General features: G+C 38.8%; 1 protein-coding gene across 1 annotated transcript in view; it reads right to left on the bottom strand.

Annotated features, from left to right (window-relative positions):
* calb1 (calbindin 1) overlaps nt 1–19,913 on the bottom strand; it is a 62,092-nt gene that overhangs the window by 10,636 nt on the left and 31,543 nt on the right. The window contains exons 6-9 of the mRNA XM_072256782.1: nt 16,039–16,116; nt 8,673–8,728; nt 8,542–8,581; nt 6,105–6,158 (exon numbers count right to left, since the gene is read on the bottom strand). Of these exons, the coding sequence (XP_072112883.1) occupies nt 6,105–6,158; nt 8,542–8,581; nt 8,673–8,728; nt 16,039–16,116 (228 nt within the window). The remainder of the gene's footprint in view (nt 1–6,104; nt 6,159–8,541; nt 8,582–8,672; nt 8,729–16,038; nt 16,117–19,913) is intronic.

Raw genomic sequence — 19,913 nt, forward strand, 5'->3', positions numbered from 1 at the left:
TTTAAGGTGCTTGAAGTAGGTACAGAGGAGATGTCAGGGGCAAGTTTTTTTATGCAGAAAGTGGTGAGTGCGTGGAATGTGCTGCCGGCTGCAGTGGTGAAGGCAGAAACGATAGGGTCTTTTAAGAGACTTGAATAGGTACATGGAGCTTAGAAAATTAGAGGGCTATGGGTAAGCCTAGGCAGTTCTTAGGTAAAGACATGTTCGGCACAACTTTGTGGGCCGAAGGGCCTGTATTGTGCTGTAGGTTTTCTATGTTTCTATATCAAATGTAGGTGAGCAAATTTTAAACATAAGAGATTCTGCAGATGCTGGAAATGCTGAGCAATACACACATAGTGCTGCAGGAACTCAGCAAGTTAGGCAGCATCTACAGAGGGGAATACACAGGCAACATTGCGGGCTGAGACCCTTCATTAGGACTGGAAAGGAAAGGAAAGGGGATGAAGCCAGAATAAGAAGTTGGGGTGGGGAGGGGTCGAGAGGGAAGGTGTACAGGTGTAGTGAGAAATCTGTTCCCCTTGCTACCAAAGTTGATGAATCAGTACAGCTCCATATTAAACAATGTATAAAACAAAGAAAGAGTAATGGTGGGGTACAAGCACTGGGCTGGGAACATTGATGCTCATCACTGAGTAGCTCAATCTTTACATTGTGCAATGTGCAACTGTAGTAATTTATAATAAATAGAACAGTCAATGTAACATAGAAATATACACAAATCAGCGTGAGTTAATCAGTCTGATGACCTGGTGGAAGAAGCTGTCCCGGAACCTGTTGGTCCTGGCTTTTATGCTGCGGTACTGTTTCCTAGATGGTAGCAGCTGGAGTAGATTGTGGTTGGGGTGACTCGGATCCCCAATGATCCTTCGGGCCCTTTATTCACATCTGTCTTTGTAAATACCCTGAATCATAGGAACTACATGAACTACATGATTACAGATGCGCTGGACTGTCCACACCACTCTGCAGAGTCCTGTGATTAAGGGAGGTACAGTTCCCATACCAGGCAGTGATGCAGCCAGTCAGGATGCTCTCAATTGTGCCCCTGTAGAAGGTTCTTAGGATGTGGGGGCCCATACCAAATTTCCTCAACTGTCTGAGGTGAAAGAGGCACTGTTGTGCCTTTTTCACCACACAGCTGGTGTGTACAGACCAAGTGAGGTCCTGGGTGATCTGAATGCCGAGAAACTTAAAGCTGTTTACCCTCTCAACCCCTGATCCATTGATGTCAGTAGGGGTTAGCCCGTCTCCATTCCTCCTGTAATCCACAACCAGATCCTTTGTTTTTGCGACATTGAGGGAGTGGTTGTTTCTTTAAAAGAGCTTAAAGTTGGGGCAGACTTCAGATCCTCTGGAAGGTTATTCTAGCTACGTGGAGCATAGTAACTAAAAGCTGCTTCACCATGTTTAATTTTGAACCTGCAGACAGTAAGCAGACACACCCCAGACAACCTGGGAGCTCAGGAAGACTCAGAATGCAGGAGATCAGAGATGTATTTTGGCCCTGGCCCATTCAGTGTTTTAGAAACCAGTAGTAATATTTTAAAGTCAATTCTCTGGTGGACAGGAAGCCAGTGTAGTGATCTGAGTACTGGAGTAAAGTGTTCTACTTTCTAGGTCTCAGTGAGGACTCTAGCAGCGGCGTTCTGAATGAGCTGCAGCTGTCTGAGGGATATTTTACAGAGGCCTTTGAAAACGGCATTTAGTAGTCAAGCCTACTAAAAATAAATGCAGGGATGAGCTTTTCTAGATCTTGTTGAGACATAAGCCCTTTAACTCTCACTATATTTTTAAGATGGTAATAGGCTGACTTTGTAATTTGTCCTAATGTGGCAGTTAAAATTTAAGTTGGAGTCCATCACAACACTAAGGTTTCTGGCTTGGTTTATGGTCTGTAACGAAAGGGATTCTAAGTGAGCACTGACTTCTAATCGTTCTTCAATGCTCTTGAGAAAGCAGCAGCTGGGTATGTTCTTTAGACCTGTAGTTGTGGCTGGACTAAAGTAACATCAACTCGTGGTCTAAAAATTCATCAAGGACGGAAGAAATGCTTGAAGATCTCCAACCCAGGGCCCCGCATTGACCAGATTCTGTTAAGAGGAAGGTCAAATCAGTTGGATGAAACCCAGTGGCAGGAAGAAACCCACAGTCCACAGAGTATCACCACCCTATGGGATGTGGAAGAAGTTTCAGGCATAAGCAGCAGTCCAAGACACAGCCAGACACATCATAAAATGGAGAACATGCAAGGACGTAAGCCGTTGGTGAAATGGCCAAAGTCTAACAGCAGGGAGTGGGAAACCATCAATGCAGATATGAGCCTGATCTTAAGTGGCATCAGTGGATCAGCAGAGAAGAAGTTGGAGAGGATGGGTGACCTGACCTTCAGCCACGGAAAGGAGAAATTTGGAGTGAAGGAACAAGTCAGCAGGAAAGATATGCCTCCTCCCCCCAAATCCTGTCGTCTCCAGGAAATCCAACGACTTGTTAAAGAAAGAAGAGGCCTGAGGATGTTGTGGAAAAAAGCAACAGCAGAAGAAAGGGAAGGCATCAACCTCCTTCAAGAGGACCTAAAACAGAGGCTCTCGAAGCTGCGCAGAGCAGAGAATTTAAGGAAATGACGCAAAAAGGAGGAAAAAGCAAAAACAGACTTCTACAAAGATCCCTTTAAATATGTGAAAGGCATTTTCACTAAAGAGAAAAAAGTGGATACTTGAAAGTATCAAAAGAGGAGGTTGAAAGACATCTCAGAATCATCCACACTGATAAGCGAAAAGATGAACCGATATTTGTCCCAGCTAACGTCCCACCAATCTCACCCCCACAACATCAATTTAACATCGGCCCTCCCAAGCTGAGTGAGGTGAAAGAGGCAGTGAAGAAGGCAAGATCGGCATCAGCGCCAGGCCCTAACGGTGTTCCGTATTGTGTCTACAAGAACACCCCGGATGTTCTGAAATTCCTTTGGAAAAACATGAAGGTTGCGTGGGAAAAGCAAATTATCCCCAAAGCCTGGAGAAGAGCGGGGGAGTTCTGATCCCAAAAGAAAAGAATTCGTCCACCATCGAGCAGTTTCACCAAATAAACCTTCTGTACATAGAGGGCAAGATCTTTTTCAGCATGTTGGTGCAAAGACTTACAAAGTATCTGAAACAAAAGCATTTCATTGATACGTCAATCCAAAAGGCTGGCATAGCAGGCTTCTCGGGATGCCTTGAACATACCAGCATCATATGGCATCAAATACAGATGGCTAAGAGAGAAAGAAAGGATCTGCATGTCTTGTTCCCCGACCTGGCCAATGCCTGTGAATCAGTTCCTCATTCCCTACTGTGGACTGCTTCTGAATTCTTTCAGGTGCCTGCAACAATAACAAATCTGGTAAAATACTACTTCCAGGATCTGCAAGTCTGTCTCACAACATCAGACTTCACCACAGTGTGGCAACCCCTGGAAGTAGGCATCATGGCGGGGTGCACCATCTCTCCATTGGCCTTCACTATGGCAATGGAGCTCATTATCAGAGCCTCAAAATGGGTTGCGGGAGAAAAAGGGCTACAGTTTGGTCAACGGTTACCACCAATATGAGCCTATATGGACAATATAACGATACTGACGACAACTGTCCCCTGCACCAAGAGACTTCTGGAAAAGCATAATCAAAACATCACATGGGCGAGGATAAAGATCAAGCCCAGAAAGTGCAGAAGCATCTCCATTGTCAAAGGTCAAGTCACGGATAAAAGATTTCAGATTGACGGGACACCTGTCCCAACTGTTTCAGAAATGCCAGTGAAGAGCTTGGGCCGATGGTATGATGCTAAGCTTAAGGGCACCGAGCAGTTTGAACAACTCAAAAAGGATACCATCATGTACATAGCTTGCATCAACAAGACCTTGCTGCTAGGAAAACTCAAGCTGTGGTGCTTCCAGTTCGGTATACTCTCAAGACTGATGTAGCCATTAACAGTGTATGAAATCCCCATCAGCAAGGTTGAAAAGCTAGAAAGAATGATCCGTACACATATAAAACAGTGGTTTGGACTTCCACGATGCTTAAGTCCTGTTGGACTGTACAGGAACGGCAAATTGGAATTACCAATTGCAAGTCTTGTGGAAGAATTCAAATGCACCAAAGCAAGGTTGGTCATGACCCTCACTGAATCTGAAGATACTGTTATTCGAACAGTGGCCCCCCCGTGTGGTAACGGGGAGGAAGTGGACCCCATCTGAAGCTGTTCAGAGTGCTAAGTCTGCTCTTCGCTTCAGAGATGTGGTTGGCCAAGTCCAACATGGGAGAGCTGGGCGCGGGCTCATCCCAAAGGCTCCTCAATGGCACAAGGCAACATCAGAATAGAAGAGACGAGTCATGGTGGAGCAGTTGAGAAGACAGGAGGAGGCAGAGCAACACGCCAGGGCCGTCTCAATGACCAAGCAGGGCCACTGGACTAATTGGGAGAGCCTGGAAAACAGGAAACTTAGCTGGCGTGACATCTGGGAGGTGGAGAGATCTTGGCTAAGTTTTGTCACCAGAGCCACTTATGACCTCCTACCCACACCCCAGAACCTGAACCAGTGGTGGGGAGAAGACCCCGCTTGCTCTCTTTCTCAAGCACCTGGATCACTAAGGCACGTTTTAACAGGATGCACCATGATCCTCACCCAGGGGCGGTACACTTAGCGGCATAACCAAGTTCTAAGACAGCTGGCATCAATCTTGGAACAGAGGCGAATCACCACAAATGCTCTCCCACAAACATCGGCAGGAAGTGTCCACATCACACGATTTGTACCAGCAGGCCAACCTCCAGAGCACCATATAACATCAAAAGATGTAAGCACTCTGCAGGTTGCTCGGGATTGGAAAATGGACGTGGACTTGGAAAAAAAAGCTTGTGTTTCCCCAAGACATTGTGACTACAACACTCTGGCCAGACATGGTCCTTTGGTCCACAACAGCCAAGCTGGCATATGTTGTGGAATTGCCAGTACCATGGGAAGATGGTGTCAAAGAAGCTTATGAGAGGAAAAAGACCAAATACTCTGAACTGGCAACTGAAGCTGCCCAGAGTGGCTGGAAGACCAAGATTTTCCCTGTTGAAGTGGGATGCAGTGGATTCGTTGCTACATCTACGACCAGTCTATTGAAGAAGATGGGGGTGAGGGGTCACTCCCTCCAAAGAGCAATCAAGTCCTTGTCAAATGCAGCAGAAGAAAGCAGCAATTGGATTTGGATTAAAAGGAAAGACAACAACTTGGCTGCAAGATGAAGACAGGAGGGTATGGAACTGAGGGGGGTGTATCTGGGACGCCAGGTAGCATCGTTGAGCCCTCTGGGGATGTCGTGGGCTTATCAACGAAATGTCAAAGAAGGAGGGTGCCCACCTGATGACCCCAATGATGTACCTACCCTCCCTCCTTGTCACCACTCCAAAACCACTGCCATCATCGAGAGTGCCAATTTACCATAGGGATTGAAACATCAAGTCCTAGTAGCTGTACTAAATCTACTATAAATTCACATGTCTGTACATTGTGACGGAGTGACACAAAGATATTTACCCCTTCACGTTGTGGGATGGACGCAAGATTTAAATAAATTCAATTCAAATAATGAATACAAAATAGTCCCTGTCCGGTAAATATGATTTAAGCCATTTTAGGACTGAGAGCCATTTTAGACCAGAAATTCCCACCCAGTTTTCCGGTCTATTCAGTAATATGCCATGGTCAACTGCGTCAAAAGCAGCACTAAGATCCAGTAAAACCAAAACTGAAATTTTATCATCATCATAGCAACACTGCTCAGTCCTGAAGGACATAGCTTCACTCAATGGCACAAAACCTAATGGGGATCCACAGGCTTTGTTAAGGACCTCCAGAGTACTCACATCTATTGATACCACTGTACTTTCTCTCAAAAGTCCCAACCTTCCAAAGGTGGATCTGTCCTACCAGTGGTGCAGGATGCAATATGCTGAGTTTGTGAAGGGAAGGCGTGGCATGTTGCCTATTTGTAATAATGCTCAGTACATTTTTCAGGTGTGTTTGACTGGTCATAAGACAGCAACTTAGCATTAGGTAAAGTAAAGAAAAATTACCTGGTCATAATAATCAAAGATATCATTGAATTCTTTTGAGGACATATTCACCCCCTAAAAATTGAGGAAAAAAACAACTCAGCAAGCACATACCAAGGCATTCAATCAATATGTAACATCTGACTCTAAGACCACTTAAGACATCTGAAAATATGATTTTAATCTGTTCTGTGCTATAATGTTCTATGTTCTGTGAATATCGCTGAAGGTGATCTGGAGATTATTGAGAGACCATTGATATAATTAAACAAATAGTGTGTATTATGGAGGCACAGGGCTTTTCAGGTGCTGGAATCTGGAGCAATAAACAATCTGCTGGAAGAACTTAGTAGGTCAAGCAGCATCTATGAGGGGGAAGGAGTTGTTGATATGGTGACCCGAAGCATCGATAATTCATGCACATATATACACTGATGCTGTTCAACCTGCTGAGTTCCTCTAGCTCAGGGGTGGCCAACCTCTTACATTCCATGCGTCAATTTTTTTCACGCAAGAGTTCTGCAAACGTATATCAACATATTTTTACAAGAATTGAATGGGGGTACAAGGGTTGTATTGCACATCCTAACTCATGAGTGAAAAAATTGATGCATGGATTGTAAAAGGTTGGCCACCCCTAGCTGATTATTTTGTATGTTTTGGGTTTGAGTGATACTTAAGGGAGACCAGGAATTTGTGGTCTAGCAAAAATGAAAAAGTAGGGGAGTAAGTTCTTGGAGACAGTGATGTTGAAGTAGATCACTTTTCTACTATCCTACTGACATATGAGAAAATATGTGAAGAATAGTTTTAAAAGTTCTGCAACCACTTGTGTAGTTTATAGCTAGGTATTGGTAAAAAATAATAATCTGGTACCTACCCCAAGATATTTAGTAGACTAATACTGAGTTGGTTTGACATTGATTAGTGATGTGCTATTAAGTATGTTACGAGGACTTGTAAATAGCATCAGATTATTGCCTACCCTACAGATAGAAACTGCAAGTCTCCAACAAAAACAAATTGATAAGCAAATTTCTAGCATGATTGGAAATGTGATGAAATTAAAATGACAGTAATAAGAAGAGTAACAATGGCAGACAATTCATGTATATTATACAATCAATCAGCAGTTTAATGTGTTATGCAAGATTGAGGATAAAGGGTTGAATTGTAGAATGTAGTGGTCAAGACCCCGTTTATTTCCTAAGTACTATACTTTCTTCTTTTCCAATGCTTCCTCCTACGTACATTTTAGATACTATAATTAACCTTAATCCATGTCAGAAAGGTGCATCGGCTATGATTTATAATATTATTATGAAACTTAGGAAAGCTCCATTTGATAAGATTAGAGTAGATTGGGAACAGAAATTGGGGTCTATCATTTCCGTGGATGACTGGGGGCAGATTTTACAATTAGTCAATACTTCCTCTATTTGTGCTAAACATTCCCTAATTCAATTTAAAGTTGTTCATAGAGCACATATGTCCAAAGATAAAGTAGCTCGCTTTTATTCTCATATTAATCCTTTTTGTGATAGATGTCCGGGGCAGATAGCCTCTTTATCTCATATGTTTTGGTCTTGTCCTACTCTGGAAACTTTTTGGAGAGATATTTTTAATATTATCTCCAAGGTATTGAATATAGATATCTCTCCTCACCCTATTACTGCTATCTTTGGACTACCTAAAATTTCCAGTAATCTTTCCCCTTCAGCCTGTAGAATGATTGCATTTCTTACTTTAATGGTGAAAAGATGTATCTTACAACATTGGAAAGAGCTTAATGCTCCAACTACCTTTTTTTGGTTTTCTCAGACGATATTATGCTTGAATTTGGAGAAAATTAGAAGCAATCTTTATGATTCCTCACTTAAATTTGAACAGACCTGGAGATCTTTTATTCAATATTTTCATTTAATGTAATTTTTTTTCTCCTCTTTTTTTGCTCCATATTTATATACCCTTCTTGTTTTTTTTACTGTTTTTAATGGAGGTCGGGATGGAGGACGTGATTTTAAGTTTTTTAACTCTGCTTGGTTCCAAGTTAGCCCATTGCTTTGCTTTGCTTTAGTTAGTTGCACGGTGGTTTTTTTTTGGTTTCTTTTTCCTTTTTTCTATTGATATATATATATATATATATATATATATATATATATATATATATATATATATATATATATATATAAATTAGTATACTATTATGTTACCTTAGTATATGTTTAAATTACATTGTTTCTATCTTTTTTTTGTATTAATATCTCCTGTAATTTTATTATATTCTAACAGTGTATTAGTGCCTATATGGCTTACCTTTTTGTATACTTATTCAATAAAAAGATTTAAAAAGAAAAGAGAGACCCCGTTTGCCAAAGTGTACAGAACCCTTTATCCTTATATGTTTGATAGATTTTTCCTTTCCAACTGTGAAACATACGAATATAATAGTACCTACTTGAAATTTGAGAAGAAAATTCTCTTTGTCAGGAAGTAACCTATTCAAAAAAATGCACATGTGTTTGTCAACTTACATTACATAAATGAAGCTCTTTGATTTAAATAAAATGTATATTTTAAATTACATACCTGGCCATTTCGCTGAGTCCCAGCTTTCCATCATTATTTGAATCAAACATTTTGAGCTGGAAAAATAAGAAATAAGTTTCCTAAAGTAGATCAAATATTTATCCTGTTCAGAAAGTATAAATAAGTTGAAATTTTCATAAACAAAATGTTGCATTAGGTTATCAGGATTTTCCTGTTACAAAAGGAAATTTATTTACAGATAAAGAAATTAATGATATTTTGATATTTTAAATTTATTTTGCACTCATTTCCATTTGAATGTCCCAGTATGTTTATAACAACTTACTCTATTTGACTATTTTCTGTCCTCATACCAGCTCCAATTTATTAATCACAAGTCATGATTTTAGTGAACCAAAATACAAATACAGGAGGAACTCAGTGAGTTTGGTGGCCTCTGTAGAGAGAAATAGTCCACATTTCAAGTTGAGATCCTTCATTGGTCCAGACTGTCCACTTTCCTCTACAGACACTGCCTAAATACGTGCTTCTTCAGTAGTTTGTCTTTTGCTCCAAATTCCAGCGTCTGCAATCCCTTGTGCCATCTACTGCATTACTTGTGAGCACAGTTAATGGGACATTTATACACAGAGATATATTGATCTCAGGATGATTATGCCTAGCATGTCATATGCAGAAGGAGAAATATAGTCTCATGAACCAATCTCTAAGTTGATATCAACATGGATTAACTTTTAAATACCAATTATTACATTCCTTTTCATATTATATTATCTGCCACTGTAATTTTACCAAATAGCTGTTTTACATTGGTAACCCAGCCAACACCGAGGAGGTGTTGGGTGGAGAAAGAGACATTATTCATCTAGAAGATATAAATAAATGTAGGTGATGCCTATTCAAGCCATTCTATAAAATCATGATTGATCTGATCTTGGCCTCAACTCCGCCTTCTTGTCTGATCACCAAACCCTTTATTCCTGTGTTCCAAAACCTATCGCAGCCTTGATCACCCAATACTTAATTACCCAACATAACAGCTTCAAGGAAGTTAATTCTAAATATTCACAAACCTATTTAAAAAAAAATATTTTCCACACTTTAGTGGTCTTAAGAGGTTGACTCTTTCTCTTGACACTATGTCTCTGGTATATAATTTCCAATCCTTCATGGAGTTTAGAATGAATCTTTTTATTCTTTTTTTCCCCGAATGCCAACTTTCTCCTAGGAATTAATGAACTATTTTCCAAGATAACTTGCACTTGAATTAGAACCTGTTTAATTATCATTCAGCCATAGATGAATATAGCCAAATGAAACAATGTTCCTCTGCGGTCCAGGTGCAAAACTCATCACCAACAGCACACTGCACATTGCATAAATAGCACATAGGGTTACGATTTCAGAAAAACACAGTCACAAAAAAAAGCCCAATTCCCTGAGTGTCCAGTTGTTCTTCCACTGAGCGAACACTGGAAGGCAGGACCAAACAAACACCAGAGGGCAGCATCAAGCCAGCACCAGAGAGCAGCACATCACTCTTTAAACCTTGCCATCCAAAAAAACAATTATACCAGCTCTCCATTCCTTAACAGGAAAAACTAATTTTCTATCCATTCCCATAGCACTTCTTACAGCATGAGCTACTGTTTTCCATTTTAACCCTTCATGCAATATGTTATCAAAACTCTTCTGGAGATTCATGTGCAGCACACCTATTGTTTTCTCTTTATCAACAGTACATGTTACTTCTTCTATGTACTCCAATAAACAGGATTTCTCGTTCATAAAACCATGTTGACTGCTTCATTACCTTGAACTTTTTGAGTATCTTGCTCTTTAAAAATAATTTGAGAATGATGAAAATATTATCAAAGATACATTGAGGTAAATAGCAAGTTGATTTGATGCCTTTTTTAAGATGTGTTGGAACTATAGGAGATGTGTGGGGAATATTTGTTGTACACAAAATGCTGTTGGTATCCAGAAGACACTGACGGGGTGGTAGTGGAGGAAGCAGTCGAGATAGTGGCAGTAAGAGACATTAAGACAGGCATATGAACACTTAGAGAATGAAGGGATAAGGATCATGTGCAGGGAGATAGGACTGATATAATATGGAAGCTTGGCAGCATTGATACTGTGTACCAAAATGATCTGTTCCTGTGCTTTATTGTATTAATCCCTATTTGAGAATCAGAACTAATGAAGTGACATAACTTCAAAGCTGCTCCATAATGCAATCTTATAAATCAACAATGTTAAGCCTTATTGCCAAGTGTCCAGAAAATGGATTTTGCAATTAAGTTTTGCAGTTTATTATCCTCTACCTTAAAAAAATCTCATTGAATTTTATAAGAGTGAGGACAAATGCTACAAAATGAATTTCCTAGCTTCCTGGAATGAGATGTCATGGACAACAGTAAGACAATGTTAGAAACATTGTTGTATGTCACATACACTGTAAAGGAAAGGGGTTTTTTGAGTAGGGGTTATTAAATGAAAACAAAGTTACATGCCTTACCTTGCAAGGAACAGTTTTCTCAATGAACATGTGAAATGTTTTCCATGTGTTCAAGAAGCATTGATCAAAGAAATAATGATTACATTTGGATTCAGAATTGATCAAAAACATGTAGTATTCCTCTCTGAATTTCCAGATTCTTGTTTGGGAGAGTCAACAGAATCTCTTTGATATTTTTCATCTGACTTTTGTGTTGCAGGAGCTTTTACTTGATAACCTTTAGTATCAAGATACTTGGTCTCCTAGTAATTTATACCATTTTCTCAGTGTTATCCTAACTTTGCTAAAATGACTGAGCTTAAACCAGAAAATTCTAATTATATACTTCTTTTAACTTGCTCTACCTGTTCATTCCACAAGATCAGCAGCAACTCTGCATCCTTCAAATAATCCTCCTTTCTTTCACTATTACCATTTTCAAATGTTGCACTAATGGCAATTATATAGTATTTAGATTGGCTTTGTTTGACAGGATAGTGTAGATATCAATTCAGGCATGGATCATCTAAGTCAGTGGAAAAATAAGAACCTGCTGACCTAATATGTACCCGTGACAGCAATGAAGTTAGCCTAGCCCTGTGTCACTTCCTCCTTTAGTAGAATTGACTAGCAATTAAAACAAGAGCAGACATCGTCCTACTTTCCTAAGGTCAAAGTTAGCCTTAACAGAACTGCTTTCAGTGAGTAACAACTGATTACTCTGGACAATAAATTCTCTATTTCTAGAAATATGCTTAAGTTCAGGTTCATGATCTTCACTGTACTGAGATTAAACAGTATATGTCTGAATTGCTATATATTCATTCTTGAACTGAAAATTAAACTGTTGAGTTTCTGAAATTTTAAAGAAATTAATGGTTGTGACATGCCCCTTCGGACAATATTAAATTGAAGCAGTATGGTTCACTCATACCCAAAGCCTCTACCCACTCCAATATATGTAGTTTAAGAGTCTCTTCTTTAGACTCAGAGCAAAGTACTGTGATACAAGTTAATTGAACTCAAGAAGAAATACAAGCAAAATCATTGGAAGAGAGCAAAATTAACTCTGATTATCAACCATTTTGAAAAATGTGTATGAGTGATATTTTAATCTCCTATCCGAATGGTTTCAGAATTTAAAATGTTCAAGGAGATTAACCAATTTCAATTATATATTTAACATTTTGAAATTGATCAATAGAATAGAAATATTTAGTCATATTAATGTATGTTCTCCTAGATAGCACTAGTACAAATGGAAGTACTTATTAACAACCTTTCTACATTACTTATTTTAATGTTTTCTGGAACACAGGTAAAAATAATTAATAAAATAGATTAATTAACATTATATATGCTTCAAAGGCTATAATTTCAATGAATAAAGGAGAGGGGTAAGCATGTGGTGGTCACTCTGAGCCATGCTTGATGTATGAAACAGTTCATGTGGGTGTAAAATATTGGCCCACAGTGATCCCAACTGAACTAAATAAAACCCCTGATATGTACCAGTAATTGCTAGTTCATAAGATTTCCAGGTGCAGAATTACACTGATAAAATACCTAGAGCTACATATCCACTAAGGAGCACTATGTACCAATAGAAGGTTGATTGGATGGAGGATACACAATAGTGGAGATGGTCTTAAATGTGGGGTGTACATGTTTTGTTTGTGATTATACAATCTGTATACACCCATCAAAAAAGAAGAGATCACCATTGCTGAAATCTGGAACAAAATTTGCTCCAACACACAACAGGTCTGGCAGCATCTACGAAGAAACAGAGTTAATGTTTCAAGCCTGACTTATTTTCAGTATTTTCAGTTTTTGATTCATATACAAGACAATCAGCTTACTAAAAGCATTTGTAATAGTTTTAGCATTGTAGGATACAATGATGATTTTGGCTGCTTAGATGATGCGCATGAAAAACAGGTCTTTAATTAAAGTCTGTTCCATTTTGCACAGTAAGATTATTTTCTTCCTGGAGAAGATTTTGTACCGAAATGGCAGAATTAGAGAACTGCAGGAGTTGATGGATAATATAAATGTCAACAATGACGTAACTGTGCTAACAAACGGGACTGCACAGGTGGGCGCAGGGACCATCACAAAGAAATTTATCCCTGAAGGCTGCAAAGCGTTGTCATGCTCTGATTAGAAATTATATGTAGGGCTGGAGAGGCAGTGTATCCAATGAGTGAACCCTAAAGATCTCATTTATTCACTGATGGAGCAGCCATCACTGTTAATCATTAAACTAGGGAATATTGATTAGAAATTCAATGTACATAGGGTTCATGAATCATAAAGATCAATTAAAATAGCAAAGAGAAAAATATTTAAATATCATCACATTCACTCCACCACATGTGCTGCATGTTGTGGAATGTATATGATAACTTGCCATGAAATTTTTGTATAGAATTTCACTATTAATAAGAAAGTCAAGGCAAACACATTTATTTCCAGATATAAATTATCAAAGAAAGAGAAAATGCAGAAATTTTATAGTACATTTCACACCTCATGAAATACCAAATCACCTTAATTTTGGAGTAATGTACTTTTTATAATGTTTTTTTTCCAGTTTTGTTTAATCATAAGCACAAGAGATTCTGCAGACACTGGAAATCTTGAGTAACACACAAAATGCTAGAGGCAGCATCTATGATGTTTTGGGTCAAGACCCTTCGCCCTGGAAAGGCAGGGAGCAGAAGCCAGAATGAGAATGTGGGAGAGGGGAAAGGTAGAAGCTGGCAGGTGATGGTTAAGACAAACTGAGGGGGAAGGTGAGGGGGAAGGTGAGTAGGTTGAAGTGCTGCATCTGCCCTATATTTCCTCCCTCACCACAAAACAGTCCTAAGTGTGGAGCACTTCACCTGAAAGTAGGTTGGGGACATCTATTGTATCTGATACTCCTGGTGTGACCTCCTCTACATCAGTGAGACCCGATACAGATTGGGGAACTGCTTCGTCAAGCTCCTTCTTTCTGTCCATTGCGAAAGGCAAGATCACCCAGTGGCTACCCATTTCAATTCAACTTCCCATTCCCATTCTGATATATCTGTCCATGGTCTCTTCTACTGCCATGATGAGGCCAAACCCAAACTGGAGGAGCAAAATATCATATTTCGTCTGGGTAGTATCCATTCAACCTGATGGCATGAACATCGATTTCTCCAGCCGCTAGTAATTACTGCCTCTTCCCTCCCTCCTCCCTTTTTCCATTCACCATCTTGGTTAAACTCTCACCACTTCTCTTCTCCTCAACTGCCCTTCACCCATCACCTCCCCCTGCTTCACCGCCCCCCCCCACTACTTTTACTTCCATGGCCCACTGTCTGCTTCTGTCAGATTTCTTATTCAGCCCTTTCTACGTCTGCTGGGGCAGCAGGATGAGAGTAGCTGATGCCAAGATCATCAATAAGCTCGTCAGGAAGGCTGGTTCTGTTCTGGGGATGGAACTGGACACCCTGGCCGTTGTGTCTGAGAGGAGGATGCTGAAGAAGCTACGGAGCATTATGGACAATCCCTCTCACCCCCTCCATGACATACTGGACAAATGGAAAAGCACCTTTAATAACAGACTGATTCCACCGAGGTTCACCACTGAATGCCACAGGAGATCCTTTCTCCCTGTGGCTAGAAGACTCTACAACTCCTCCTGAAGTATATAAGCATATAGTTTCATTGCACATCCGTATTTTACACTATTACCTTTTAGTGCACATTTTGTGTTTTTTCATACCTCAAAGCTTATATTCTGTATTTTGAAGTATATATTTCTGACTGAACAGCCTTGCAACAATAATTAATTAAAGTTTTGTCTTATCTTACTTTTATCTCTTACACCCATCCCCTCCCAGCTTCTTACTTTATCCCCCTTGCCCCATACGCTCCCTTCCTTTCCAGTCAGTCAGATCCTCCCTTCATTAGGAAGGGCATCGGCCCAAAATGTCAACTATTTATTTCTCTCTGTAAATGCTGTCTGACTTGCTGAGTTCCTGCTGCATTTAGTGTGTATTTGCCTTAGGTAATCAATTAATTTTTAGCTATTTCTTTGAGACTGGTTTCCTGGGGAGGAGGCTGTACCATTTCTCCTTGGGCACTTGGATGGGTCAGTTATTCTTCATATTTTTTCCTAATAATTACATGTCTATTGTTAAATGCCAATCATCTAAGCATTAGTACAAACTGATATCTCATTTGAAAATGCTGACTCATTTTTTTAATTCAATCAGGAAGTTCTCATGTTTAAGTTATTAAAAGCTGGGCGCATATATTTTTGTAATTTTTTGCATTTTTGTAGTTTGTAAACATGGATATTTTTCATTAATTAAGTTCCTCATAAGACTATAAATCATATGACATAGGAGCAGAATTAGGCCATTTAGACTTAAGTCTGCTCTGCCATTCAATCATGACTGTTTTTTTTAACCCCATGTCCCTGTCTTTTTGTAATCTTTAACCCCTTCACCAATCAAGAACCCAGGAATTTCTGCATTAAATACACCTCCATTAAATTAAATTAAATTAAATTAGACCTCCATTGCCCCTTGTGACAATGAATTCTACAAATTCCCCACCATCTAGCTGAAGATGTTTCTCCTCAACTCATGTCTCTTTATTTTGAGCCTGTGCTCTCTGATTCCTATACTCTCTGACTGATGGAAACATCCTCTCTGCATCTATTCTATCCAGGCCTTTCAGCATTCGGTAAGTTTCAATGAGATTCCCACCCAGAACCGCATCGAGTACAGGCCCAGGGCCATCAAATACTCCTCAAATATGAAAACAAAGTAGTCATGCTTATTACAAAAATATTCTACATAACAAATTATAATGTTTTCAGTAAACAATTGCAGTAGCAAACTACTAGGACTTTACTCTTACCGTAGTCAGGGTATATTCCTCCAGCTTCACTTCATCAAAGGGCCTATTTGCTTTCTTGAGTAAATCTCGAAGAAAACTCTGTTCAGGAAGATTATAACAGAACTTTAGGATCTTGTATATGCATTATACTAATATAGCTTGTAAGAATTTCAGTGATTTATGATCAATGTCAAATTCTGTATGTACTGTACAATATTAAAAATATAGTAAACCTTTTATCATCAGGTTAAAGCAACCCATTGTGTGATTGCCTTTTTACATAACAGGTTCCAGAATGAGTTGATTACAGTCTATGTCAAAGCTTGGAAGATTATATCACAGGTTTATCAAAATTTTGTGAACTGATTGCTGCTGGAGGAAGTGTTTGTCATGTCTATTATTTCAAAGGTGTTCTGATGCAGCAAAGATGGATTGCTAATTTTATCTAATTTCTATCATGACTGATCCAGTGTATCAGTCACTGGATAATGAAATGGCTGTCAAAATACAGTTGGTATTTGTTAGAAATGGAAAATAGTTGCTGCATGCTATTGGAATTGTACCTGTAGCAGGCCTTGTGAGAGATGGAATGGGAACTTGCATTTAAGTGTCATCTTTCACAACCTCAGAAAGTTCTAAAGCACTAAAAGTGCAACAACTGAAGCAACCAGTTAAACTGTGGCAGACTCCACAAATAAAACAATGTATTGACCAAATACATTGGTGGTGCTTGAGGAACAAATATTTTATTGCATACCATCAATATAGTGTACTGGGATTTTTTTTATCTGCCTGAGAGAACATAATAAACCTTGGTTTAACTTCTCATATGGAAAACAATGAGCCAAATTTTGCTTAAGTCAACCTTGCCTTGGATTTTCCTTCTGCAAGCTGCCTTTGGTTGCACTTAGCCTACATAGCCATTCAATCCCAATGTGCTGCTCGCCATGCTGTTGTAGTCATACTCAGAAGTAAAAAGTGGCAATTAAATCTCAGGTGCTATGAACTTAGATCCAGCCCAGAGTGCTTGACTAACAGCCTGTGTTATCTCCGATGATCTTGGACTTCTAGAAATAGTTGAAGCACTTACTTTAAAGTTAAGATAGCACATTTATGTTAAACTTGGTAAATAATTAAAATAATAATAATAATAATAAAATGCAAAGAGAAATAAGCAATGCACGTTTTCACTTCCCTTTTAAAGAAAGCTGGCAAACACCTGTAAAAAAAAATGAGCTTGTACTGAGGGGCCAGATGCAAAGTTAACTGGTCTGAACAGGAAATACTCCTGTTTACATTGTAGAATCAAGACACAACCAGATGTAAAAAATTCTGGAATAACGGCCAAACTTCAGCAGAATCTAGCCCATTAATTGTACTTGTGCTATATTCTCTCAATACTGCAGCAAAGTGTGGGCCTATATGAATAAACTTTTCTCAGAATCCAGTCGGGCACAGGTATGAGCCCATATATTTTGCACTTAAATCTGGTCCACTTAAATTATGATTGAATCATCATACTGGTTTCAGGCTGCCATATATTTTGAACTTTACCCCAACTCTACTTGGTTATTTTTTATTTGATTATGAGATATTTTGTTGACTGCACTTCCACGATCCCCACCCTACTAAAAAAGATTTTCCCAGACACTTTTCCTGCTTCAGACAAACTCAGACTAGAGTTCATTCAGATCATATTTTGCCATTATTAGAAATGACTGCAGCACAGAAGAAGGATATTGAGCTCAGAATTTAATTTTTCTCTAACTGTTACTTCAGCTTTACTGGTTGTCCAGTACATTTGCAGTGGTAACCAGAATATATATACATATGTTTTTTTAATATGGTAACAGCAATAATTTATAAATGATTAAACTCACCATTTCAGCTCTATATTACCTTTTTTCTGCGCTTGAAAGCCTAACTTGCCTTCATCACTTTCAGACATTTTTCCAAGCTCCGAGTATACTCAAACCACTATGTAGTTTGCCATTTGCAGCACTGGAGTCAACCCCCTGAATTAAATGTATTAATTGCAAACTGTGTCCCTGTTCTTGAAACTTACAGTTCCAGTTATTTTTTCATTAAAATGTTCCAAATCAGACCACTGTGATGACAACCTTCTAGGTTAATAACCTCCTGTCTCCTATTATTTTGTTGTAAATTAGTTCAATTCTATACACGGCAGAAAATAAATTGCTGGAAGAACTGAGCCGGTCAAGTGACATCAGTGGGGGCATATATGATACTTGAGACCCTACATCAGTTTCAGGAATGAAGGAGCAGAAAGAAATGTGGTCAGAATACAGAAAATCAAAGGATAGGTGGATCCGGATGAAGAGGGGAATAATGGATAGATAGAGCCATGTGGGGGGGGGAGGGGGGATGGAAAAGGTGAGCAAAGGGAGTGAAAGCCTGGGTTACCTGAAATTAGAAAGTTGCATGTTCAATTAATTTTCCATTTTAGCCAGGTCATCTTTCTCCCTACCTCACCCACTTGCATGCAACTCTCCATCAGTTTCCTCCTTTTCTGCTCTCACCATTCCTATCCCACCCCCAGTACCAAATTTAATATACCGACCCTCAGTCCTGCTGCTGTTGCACGATCTCAGCCTGAAACATCAACCAACACTTTTGCCTCCACAAATATTGCTTGATCTACTGAGTTATCCGAGCAGTTTTTTTTTTGCTCTAGGTTCAATCAACTACAATTTCTTGTTTTCCCATTTCTACACATATCCTTACTGTTTTTTCATTTCTCCCTTCAGTGCAAATAACTGCTGTTGGCATTAATCCTGCTTTACCCTGGTTTTAACTTGATCCTATGTATGATACCATGAGGGAACACCTATGCATTGCTGTTTTGGAGTGAAACACTAATTGTTTGTATCAGTGTTTCTTTAATGTACTTGTGATATTTTATTTTGAAAGTAGTAGGGTACATATGTTGGAAGCCTGACATAAAATGACAGAATCAAGTCAGACAGCTTTTCTGGAAAGAGTAAAACATAACACATTTCAGGCTTTCCTGATGGCTGTCCACGGATATGAAACATTAAATGTTTAAATACCCTGCCCCGCCTCCATTATCTTAATTTCCAATCAATTTCCAATTTTTTTTTCATTATTCACCCAACACACCCTTCCTTCCTGCCACTTAAGTGAAAAAATCCTCTTCTCAGGATCCACCTCATTTTTTTTTTAAACTTGTTATCACCACCTCATTAAAAAGGCATTTGGCTTTGCAAGTTTTCTCCAATCACCGGCCTCCTATGAAGTAGTATTTTTTTCATTTTCATTAATTCATGTTGGACTAAATTATGGCATATAGGATAGAACTAATTTTATTTAATTTGTATTTCTGCTAAGAAATAAAGGCAAAATCATTTAAGATTCCTGAACGTATTAAACTAGTTTGATGTGGTCTTAAATAAGATGAAATATATCTAACAATGATCTCAATGTTTACCTTATTAACCACAATTATTCTTAATTTGATCAAAATTCAACTTCTTGCTGTTGACTCTTAATCATTAGATCTTCTTAGCTTTTTGGTGTAAATATTCAGCTATTATTAACTGAATCCATTGATCCCAAAATATTGTTGTTTATGTCTTATCTTTTGTATTCAATTAATTTTGATATACCAGCTGTAGGCGTACAAGGAAGGAAAACATAAGGAAATTCAGTCTTTAGAATTATCTTTAATTACTCTAGAAGTGGAACCTGACAGTAAGAGAAATATTACACCATTTTATTCATACTTTGTATTTGGTTGGCCTCTTTGACAGTGAAATGCTTGCTGCCCTCTTGTGGATGTTTAGTCATAAATTAGAAAATACCTAGTATTTATATACAAATTCATGATAATGACATCACTATATATTCATCTATAA

The sequence above is a fragment of the Mobula birostris genome, chromosome 1, assembly GCF_030028105.1.
Source record: "Mobula birostris isolate sMobBir1 chromosome 1, sMobBir1.hap1, whole genome shotgun sequence".
NCBI classification, from domain to species: Eukaryota; Metazoa; Chordata; class Chondrichthyes; order Myliobatiformes; family Myliobatidae; genus Mobula; species Mobula birostris.